Genomic DNA, 10,377 nt, shown 5'->3' with positions numbered 1-10,377 from the left:
TTTTTTTTTTTTGGTTTGGTTACAATAAACACGTTTTTTTCCTAAGTACGAAAAGCGAATCTGTAAAAACCCAAACAAAGAACTAAAATAAATAAGCATACAAAACCTGCTGATATATGTAATTTGGGGCTGAAGTGTAATGATAAATATCTCAAGTCACCCCAGTATTAGAACATAACTGGAACATAACCAGACTCAATTTGGCCAGAAATAACAGAAATTCAATTACTATGGCTTAACTAGGGGATTGTTCTAGTCATATAATAAAAAGTCCAGAAGTAGGCCCAGGATCCTCTTAGCTCTTTTTTCTGTTATCCTTAACATGTATATTTTGTTTTGAAGGTCACAAGACCTTCCATCTTTAGGATAAGATCAAACAAAAGTGGGGAATGGAGAGAATAAAATGCATATGGTAGATGACTCGGTTGACTCTGACTTTTTTTTTTTTTAAGATTTTATTTATTTGATAGAAAGAGAGACAGCAAGAGAGGGAACACAAGGAGGATTGGGAGAGGGAGAAACAGCTTCCTGCTTAGCAGTGAGCCCAATGCAGGGCTCGATCCCAGGTCCCTGGGATCGTGACCTGAGCAGACACTTAACAGCTGAGCCATCCAGGTGCCCTGACTCTGTCTTTTTAATAGGAAAACAGTCACTGCCCCAGGAGTCTTATCCAGCAGACTTCCATTTACATTTCACTGGCCTGTCATGGCTCATCTGGTCACTCCTAGCTAGAAAAGACTCTAAAGAATCCTGGATACATTGCAGCCATGAGCAAAACTGGGTTTTGTTTGTTTGTTTGTTTGTTTGTTTGTTTGTTTGTTTGAAGTAAAGTCAGAGAAGAGTGTGAGTATTGGCTAGGCAACCAGCAGGCTTGGCTACCAATGGCCTACCTTGTTACTTCTTCTACAAACCAAGCATTCTTAGTTCCTGTATGAAACTTGAGGACTGGGTTTATGGAGGACTAAGAAAGGTATCAGAGAAGTAGCTAGCCAGAATTCAGAAATAAATACAATATATTGCAGTATTGTTTGTAATCCAAAACACTGAGACCTGAAATGAGGAAAATTTGTTAGGAGCTCTTCATTGACATGTAGCTAGTTGAGTGTCCCGTCGTCATATCTTCTGTAAAACCTTGTAAGCTTCCCTGGTCCCAGTTAGCATGCCTATATGGATTTGCCTACACTTGGGAGCAAAGCAATTGGAGTAGCCCATCCTGGCCCCCTGTGGCAGAGAAGTAGCCAGGAACTAGGACGCTTGTAAGACTTGCTCTGGAACAATTAACTTCACTTCCCAGAAGAAGAAATCATACTCTCTCTTGCTGTCCTCTTAACTCCTCCATAAAATCTTTCCTGATTATTCAAGTCTACTTTGAGCTGTCCCTTCTCTCACCTGGCTCTAGCATTTACCTGCTCATCAAAACCACAAATTCTGTATATTGTTACACTGACTGCACAAGACTGTCTCATCTTCCTAATCCACTGTGTACTTCTCAACAGCTAGGTCTCCGTGGTAGGAGGGAAACCGGATATCTTGGGCATCCGAGGGTAGAGAAGGCGCTACTGAAGATGCCCAGACTCCTGATGTTGGGACATATTTTAGCTACTTTATTTTTTTTTAAAGATTTTATTTATTTATTTGACAGAGAGAAATTACAAGTACACTGAGAGGCAGGCAGAGAGAGAGAGAAGGAAGCAGGCTCCCTGCTGAGCAGAGAGCCCGATGCGGGACTCGATCCCAGGACCCTGAGATCATGACCCGAGCCGAAGGCAGCGGCTTAACCCACTGAGCCACCCAGGCGCCCCTATTTTAGCTACTTTAAAAGAGCAACACAAATCTCAGAAAGAGTCTGTTAGGTGACCTTTACATCACTAAACAGTATGATCTTTCCCTCTTGAGACAAATTTCAGCCAATATTCCACCTTGGTGTTGTCACAGGAGGAAATAAACCATATCAGGTTGGAGTCATGTGCTTTTGGTATAAAGATCCAACTCTAGGGGCGCCTGGGTGGCTCAGTGGGTTAAGCCGCTGCCTTCGGCTCAGGTCATGATCTCAGGGTCCTGGGATCGAGTCCCGCATCGGGCTCTCTGCTCAGCAGGGAGCCTGCTTCCCCCTCTCTCTGCCTGCCTCTTCATCTACTTGTGATTTCTCTCTCTGTCAAATAAAAAAAAAAATAAAAAAAATCTTAAAAAAAAAAATCCAACTCTAAACTCACTCTAAGTCAACTATGTTGTCAGCACCCCAAGATAACCCTCCCTGTATTTGGATGGTGTTCATTCAGAAGCTGTCACATGTCTGCCTCTCTGCTCTCTTCTCCATCATGAAGACTCTGACAAGTTCATTCCTAATAAGGCAACAGAGACTGTTAGAATGAAACATTACTTTCTCCTGGAGTACTTTAGCGGAGGACAGAAGCACAAGCTAGTACAATAGAAATGCGATGGTGGAATTTCAGGTATCGGACAGTTAAGAGACTTGCCTTTCGGGTAAGAATTTTCCAGCTACTCATCGAACTGCTACATAAGAGTAGCCAAGTATTCTTACTAACTCATGTTAATGAGTTAGTAACTCATTAACTCATGTTACTAAATCCTATTTTTTAATCTATTGGATTTCATAAAGGAATTCACATTTTATAAGTGTAATAAATATCACTTGAACACGCATGTTTCCAAACATGCATGAGTCAGAAGAGCAGTAACACACAGTGTTAGGATCACAGATTCTGAATCTAACCACTTGAGTTTGCACCTGTCATTGAGACAATTTGCTTAAATGTCTTTGTTCCTCCTTCTCCTCATCTGTGTAACTGGAGATTATAACATTACCTATCTCATAGGGTTATTGTGAGGATTAAATATGACCATACACATAAGCACTTAGAACCTTTCCTGTCAATGCTCTATAATTGTTAGCTGCTATTATTAGTAAGATTTATTTTATTTCCAAATGAAGGAGAAATATAATAATTGCAATTGAATTATAGATTTTTGACAGGTTTTTATATTTTAGTTTACCATGATTTTATAAAGAACATTCAGCATAAAAGGCAGTTCATATAAGATTAAGAGTCATAATTTGCCCACCATTTGCAAAAGGCACAGAGCGGGGTTGACTACATGACATTGAAGATTTCATTCTTGTGTAAGTGCCAGTTTTAAATTTTTATTTCCAGATGGAAGCTATCCCTAAAGATGATTCTATATTATCCGAAAGAAGGAGAGAACTCCACAAGGAAGTTGAAATGGCTAAGAGGAATCTGGCCCAACAGGTCAATGTCAATGTCAACTCTTATTTAAGCTTTCATCTAAGAATGATTAATGAAAAGTTGTGTTTTTAACTGTGTTCCACAAAACCTCAATAGGGGGGTATGATGCTACTTAATGTGGGTCTGTTTCTTCATCTCAGAGCCCATTCAAACCCCATATTAATTGGGGGGGAAAAGGATGTGTTTAAACCAGCAAAAATTATGCAAATTCATGAGATTTTAAAATAAAAGGGCTAATGATTATATAATCATTTTAAAAATAAGTAATAAATGCCTTATTTCACCAATGTCTAATTCTAAATTTTCAAATTTTGTTTATTCAAGTCACTGTCAAAAACATGCTTTTATGTCTCTTTTTTTCTTAAAGTTACTTGAAAATACAGTCTGATGATTAAGAAAAAGTTGTATCCCATTAAACACGTTACCATATTTGCACATTTTCTTATAAGATAGAGTACTTGGAGCTAAGGCAGTCAAGTTACTTTGTTTCGCATCCTAGTAAAATAAATTCTACATAGGAAATAAAAATTGTTAAGATACTGGCTCTAGTGTGTTTCTTCAAATGAATAAGTTTTAATATGTTGTGTTTTTTTAAAGAAAATCCTGTCAGAAGCTGAGTCCAAGTTAGTGGAACAACAACTTGCAGAAGAAAACAAGCTTTTAAAGGAGCAAGAAAACATGCGAGAGCTTGTCTTCAACCTTGTCCGTATGACTCAAATCAAAATTGATGAGAAGGAGCAAAAATCCAAGGATTTCCTGAAAGCTCAGGTAACTGCATTTTTGTAACTATCCATTAATTACTATAAGAGTTCAGGAGATCCTCAGTTTTCCACAGTGTCTTTTAGAAACCTTGCTTCCCCAAACAAGATTCAATCATATACTGAAAAAATAGTTTTCAGGTTCAATTAACAATAGTCAGCAATCTAGAGGAAAAAACGACCCAGGTCAATGACAATGAGCAGAGGATTCAAGCACAGGACAACTTCAGTAAGAATAAGGTAGGTATCTCTTGGGAATAGGGCTGACAGTTGTACAGGCTACTGGTCTCTTGGATTCTCCCACTAACTCATGTGCCACTATGGTTTGTCCAAGAACCAGTCAAGAGCAAGAGCATTAACCACCCTCTCTCCCAAGTTCATCAAGCTGGCATTGTTTAAACCACTGCTAGTTACTCCTTAGTTACTCCTCCATCCATCCATGATTTTACTGGGCTCCCAACAAAGTATCAGAATTGACCCAGGGCAACGTTCTAAACTGAAAGAACAATGAAACCAATGGCAAAAACGACCCTGTGGTCATGCTAGCTAAAACCCCAACATTAAAATAATTTTATTCCATGAAAGGATTATATTCAGAGGTTTCCTGTTAAAAATGAACATGATATGACATATTATTAAAAAATACTACCAAGGATTGACCATGTGACCCAGATGTTGGCTGGTTTTTGTTTTTGTTTTTGTTTTTTTGTGGGGGAGGGAGAGGGAGAGGAGAAGCAGAGAGAGACAAGCAGACAACACTGAACACAGAACCCGATATAGGGCTCGATCCTACAACCCTGAGATCATGATCTGAGCCAAAATCGGAAGTCGGTCAATTCATCAACAGAGCCACCCAGGTGCCCCAGATGTTGGCTGTTTCTGAGGGCAAACTTTGTTCGGAGCAAGCATTTGCATGGGGTAGTATTTCTTCTCAGCAAAGTACTTTAAAATCCTGGCTTCAGTCTCTCACAAAATACCACAAAGGGTTCCATCTGTAACATCTGTCAAAACAAACTACAAATCCTCTTCCCTCAGCTACCCTCCACACACTCCTCACTTACCCAGCCCATCTGTTCTGTCCACACTCACTCTTAGGCTGTCCCAAAAGTCCCCCCAAATTTTCCTCAAATCCAACCTATACATGCTGTTTTCTTTTTCTTTTCTCTCATTCTTTCTTGTCCTTAATTCAGTTCAGCCAGCCAGTCAATTTTCATATCTCTCCCTTACAGTTCTTCCTCAACTGGCCAACTCAGCTGGCTAAGATAGCACAGGAATGAGACAGGATACAGCTGCGAGTATTCATACGTTGATCGCAATGGGCTTTTTTTTTTTTTTTTTTTTAATTTCACACCTAGCTTTCGTATTTCAGCAAAAATATACCAACATTGTTAAGGAGATCAAAGCAAAGGATCTGGAAATCAGAATACACAAGAAGAAAAAACATGAAATTCATCGGAGGTAAGAGAATTACGTGATGATTTATCTTGTTACAGGTCGGGGGAAAATGAGTCTTATGTCATAAGTTTCAAAAACACTTGTGTTTTCACAGACTCAAAGAGTTTGCTAAACTGTATGACACTATCCGAAATGAAAGAAACAAATTTGTTAACTTACTTCACAAAGCTCACCAGAAAGTAAATGAAATAAAAGAAAGGCATAAAATGTCATTAAATGAACTGGAAATTTTAAGAAATAGTGCAGTTACTCAAGAAAGGTAAGTGTAATACTACCGTCTTTTCAAAAGCTCCTCTTCTGATTCACTGAACTCTAAAATACCCTGGGAATTATAAAGTAGAAACTGATGGTCTTACAAAGCTCAAAGATGCTTGCTCAAAGATGCTTTACAAATTACAATCTAAGCAACTGAATGTGATTCCGCATGCTTCTACTGTTTGACAACTTTATTTTTAAGTGAATAAAAACATGTTTACATACTATTTATTTTTTTTACCGAGTTAGAAAAGCACAAGTTTAATAATTTGCCTTTTTTTTTTTTTAAAGATATTATTTATTTGTCAGAGAGAGGGAGCGAGAATGAGCACAGGCAGACAGAGTGGCAGGCAGAGACAGAGGGAGAAGCAGGCTCCCTGCTGAGCAAGGAGCCCGATGTGGGACTTGATCCCAGGACGCTGGGATCATGACCTGAGCTGAAGGCAGCGGATTAACCCACTAAGCCACCCAGGCGCCCAATAATTTGCCTTTAAAGTTAGAAGACAATCAAATGTTTACTAACCAGCATCCCCTGGTTATAGATTTGAAGCATCTAATGTGCTTGTAGGAGGCAGTGTAGTGGTGGTTACAAGAGCTTTCTAGACTCCGATCCCCGCCCTGCAGCACTAGCTGCATGACCTTGAGCAAGCTACCTTACTTTTCTGGGATCACTTTTCTTACCCATAAAAATAGTACTTATTTGAGGCACTTGGGTGGCTCAGTCGGTTAAACGTCTGAGTTTAGTCCAGCTTATGATCTCGGGGTTCTGGGATTGAGCCCTAAATGGGGCTCGATGTTCCACGTCTGGCGGGGAGTCTGCTTGTTCCTCTCCCTCTGCCCCTTCCCCTGCTTGTGCTCTCGCTCTCACTTTCAAAGAAATAAAGTATTTTTTTAAAAATAGTCCTTATTTTATAGGACTTTTTACATGAGATGAATTAATCCATAAAAGCATACTCAGAAACATCTGGCAAATTATTATTTATTAAATTTATTATTTACCATGTGGCAAGATGTTGGACTCTTTCACTTATACATAGTCCCTGATCTATGGAGTTCATACAACCTGAACTTTTTCTGGTGGCTATTATTGCCCAGTTTCCTTTTTTTTTTTAATTATGTTCAGTTAGCCAACATATAATACATTATTAATTTTTGATGTAGTTAGTGTTCAACGATTCATTAGTTGCGTAAAACACCCAGTGCTCATCACAACACATGCCCAGTTTCCTCTTATAAAGCTATACAAAATGGGTTCTTGTGTGTGAGGCAGCGGATGGACAGGGACGGGGGAAGGGATTGGTATGAGTAGGAAAATCTAATTTCCTAATCAGATTCTCATCCTACATGAAAGTAAAAGATCATTTATAGAGGCCACGCATTCATTCAGCACTTATTGTGATGCTGTATGAAGCCAGTCCAATGGCTGTTACCAGATATTACCATCTATGCCCTCAAAAGATGGCAGCAGCCTCATGGGGAGGACAGAGCAGTAAATGAATTACTATGGTCTCTTGATTTGACAAAGTGGGGCAGCAAAGTCTTGGGGCACAAAAGGAAAGATGTCCTAAACCAGGGGAGTGGGGAATCTGAGACCTGGGAAGATCACAGTACAGAGCATTATATGACAAATACCAATATTACTGCAGCGGTCCCCCTTACCTGTGAGGGATACTTTCCAAGCCCCCCAGTGGATGCTTGAAACTGCAGACAGTACTGAACCCTGTATATTCTAGTTTTTTCCCCCTATACTTACTTACCTACGATAAAGTTTAATTTATAAATTAGGCACAGACATTACTAATAAAATAGAACGATTACAGCAACATACGGTAGACCCTAGAACAACGCAGGCATTATGGGTGCCAATCCCTGCACAGCACTTAACTAGTACTAACCTGTGGTTGACCAGACACCTTACTAATCACGTAAACAGTCGATTAATCCATATTTTACGTTATCATATTGTATACTGTATTCTTACAATAAGGTAAGCTAGAGAAAAGAAAACGTAAAGGAAATAACATTTATAGTACTGTGCTGTATTTATAAAAATAAAATAAGATAAAATAAAATCACGTTTAAGTGAACCCAGGCCGTTCAAAAGTGTGGTGTTCGGGGGTCCGCCATACTGTAATCAAAGCTATGTAAATGTGGGCTCTGTCCCTATCCCTCAGTATATCTTATTGTATTGTACTCACCCTTCCGGAAGAGCCGGAAGGAGGAGCATTGGCTTCCGGTGGACGGACGCCTGCGCGCTCCTCAGGCTGCAGAATGGTGGATAAGGAGACTACTGTCCTACTATTGTCATTTCAAGGGACATACTAAAACGGGCGCTGCTTGGATAGTTTCAGAAGTCTTGGTTATTTTTACACTAACTGAAGAAAATGATATTCTTACCCATTTCCCCATTATTTTTAAAGGAAGTTACAAAATTGCATGCTGAAACATGCCAACAATGTTACTATCCGAGAAAGCATGCAAAACGATGTGTGCAAAATTGTAGCAAAACTTCAGGAAATGAAGGAGAAGAAGGAAATCCAGTTAAACAACATTGACAGACTTGCCAATATGATCACAATGATTGAAGAGGAGATGGTGCAGCTGCGTAAGAGATACGAGAAAGCTGTTCAGCATCGAAATGAAAGGTAAAAACCAGGAGCCTAACATGAGAAACAAAACACCCAGAGATCCGATTTAGAAATGTTGCCCCTTCTCGAGCCTTGACAGTGGGTCTCGAGGGGCATTTGACATTCAGGTTTCATTAGCTTTCTGCAGGGGCGTGTTTGGGGTGGGGGGCAGTGAGCTGTGTGTTTGCCTGAAAATAAGAAACTGTTCTTTTAAGAGAGAAACGCAAGAATAGGGTTTCAGTTGTTGCTCTTTTAAATATGAAAGTTCTTTCCCAGGCTTCCATTCAGATTGCCTCCGTTATCATCAAGTTATTTCAGTATAATTGACATAAATAAGTCTTTGGATCTTGCATCCCCTTTTGTGAGAGATTTGGTCTTAGTATGATATTTATTAAGCCATTCTCCCAGCTCATTTTCTCAGCAAATAGGACCTCTCAGAAGAGCATTATTTCTTCCAGGCTACAATTATGTCATTAATCAATTAGTGCCGTAGCAGTCTTCCCAAGCTGCTTGTGCCCGGGAAATCTGGAATGTGAAATTGTAGGGTCCTGTAGTAATTACCTCTGGTATTAGATCTATTTCTTCACTGTGGTTTTGATTGTGGGCTGTTTCATCCAAAGCTGTGTGTGAAGCTTTGGACCCTGAAAGGACAAAAAAGATGGTAAAGCATGGCTCTTAGCTTCTGTTGTCAAGAGAAATGAGGGGATCATGAGAAGAGCCGATAAATGGCAAATGAGTTATTTCGCTAAGCATGATACGCTCTAGTTCCATCCATGTTGTCGCAAATGGCAAGATCTCATTTCTTTTGATGACTGCATAGTATTCCATTGTGTATATAATCCTTGAGGAGAACACAGGCAGAATGACAATTCTGCAGATTTCTTAATGGAGTGAGCATTAGCCCCTCCAGTAAAGTGGGAAAGCTCCCCCTGACTACACAGCAGATGTCCAGTACAGCAACACATGAAGATGAGCTGGACCCAACCCTCGAGGTTGTAGTGAGAAGAACAAAACATTCTGACTCTATAAACATGGACTAAGTGCCAACCATGTGAACTGCCTCATGCCCTGAAACACTGCCACAGGAGGTGCTGTCAGCTGCCTTCATCTTCCCCGTTCGCTTCGTCTTCAAAAACTAAGATGCTTCAATGCTCCTTGCTCTGCTCCTCCCGAAGATACTGAAATTTTTAATTCTCCTTTCTACTCCTTACTTTTAGTACCTTACACCTACTTTCTCTCTCTGTCTTTGCAGAGAAGGCCCTCCACCTAGACAAACTCCTATTCATCCTTCAAACCCCACTTCAGGCCTCACTTTGGCTGAAAAGCTTCCTCTGATCAAGTGAGCACTCCCCAACCCCCGACAATTAACCTCTTTCTCTGCCGCCCCTGCCCTGCACATCCGCACACTTCGGCCACCCCTGCACCCCATACTGCACACAGCTGTTTACACGTCTGACTACTCTGCCAGAATGAGAATTATTCCCAGGCAGAAACCGAATCTGTCATACATACATGATAATTGTATAATGAATCAGTCTCCTCTGAGCTCACACTTCCTACTCTTACCAGTGCTTGTTAGGATCCTGAAGTACTAAACCACTCTAATCACACCAACAATCTACAGATTGAGAAACCTGGTTTCCAATTTTAAAGAGAGATTTACTTATCAAGTCTGGATCTTTATTCTTTCAGAAAGCACGTATTAATGCCCACTGTGTGGGGTAGGTACTGGAAAATGAGAAATAAGTAAGGTACAATCACTACCTTGAAGATGCGCACAGCCTGGTGGGGATAGAGACGAGGAACCAGATAATTCCAGATCAGGATGTGCACGACATCAGTGCAGTTAGGTACAAGAGGAGAGGAGAATGACCTGAGGGAGGGCCTGGAGAGCATTTGCTAGAGAAGATCAAGCTTGGGCTGGTCCTCCAGTCTGAAAAGGAGGGTGTCAGGCACGGGGGAGGGCATGCCAGGTGACAAACACAGAAGGAACAAAGAAGGAGCAAAGACAGGCAG

General features: G+C 40.4%; 1 protein-coding gene across 1 annotated transcript; it reads left to right on the top strand.

Moving 5' to 3' along the window:
• Positions 1–2,433: 2,433 nt before the first annotated feature.
• Positions 2,434–9,704, top strand: LOC132008661 (coiled-coil domain-containing protein 146-like). Its single transcript, XM_059387259.1, has 7 exons — positions 2,434–2,484; positions 3,174–3,269; positions 3,864–4,034; positions 5,394–5,482; positions 5,574–5,738; positions 8,155–8,379; positions 9,614–9,704. The coding sequence occupies exons 1-7, from the start codon at positions 2,434–2,436 to the stop codon at positions 9,702–9,704; spliced, it is 888 nt and encodes a 295-aa protein (XP_059243242.1).
• The last annotated feature ends 673 nt before the right edge of the window (positions 9,705–10,377 follow it).

Source organism: Mustela nigripes, unplaced genomic scaffold (genome assembly GCF_022355385.1).
Source record: "Mustela nigripes isolate SB6536 unplaced genomic scaffold, MUSNIG.SB6536 HiC_scaffold_629, whole genome shotgun sequence".
Lineage (NCBI taxonomy): Eukaryota > Metazoa > Chordata > Mammalia > Carnivora > Mustelidae > Mustela > Mustela nigripes.
The sequence above is the reverse complement of the archived record's forward strand: the minus strand, read 5'-3'. Positions and strand labels throughout refer to the sequence as shown.

What these genes read in the sequence shown, in the direction of transcription:
- LOC132008661 (XM_059387259.1), top strand. Translation starts at nt 2,434, where the DNA reads ATGCGATGGTGGAATTTCAGGTATCGGACAGTTAAGAGACTTGCCTTT. An exon ending in AAACATGAAATTCATCGGAG is followed by an intron (nt 5,483 to 5,573) that starts GTAAGAGAATTA and finishes GTGTTTTCACAG; the next exon opens with ACTCAAAGAGTTTGCTAAAC. An exon ending in AGTGCAGTTACTCAAGAAAG is followed by an intron (nt 5,739 to 8,154) that starts GTAAGTGTAATA and finishes TTATTTTTAAAG; the next exon opens with GAAGTTACAAAATTGCATGC.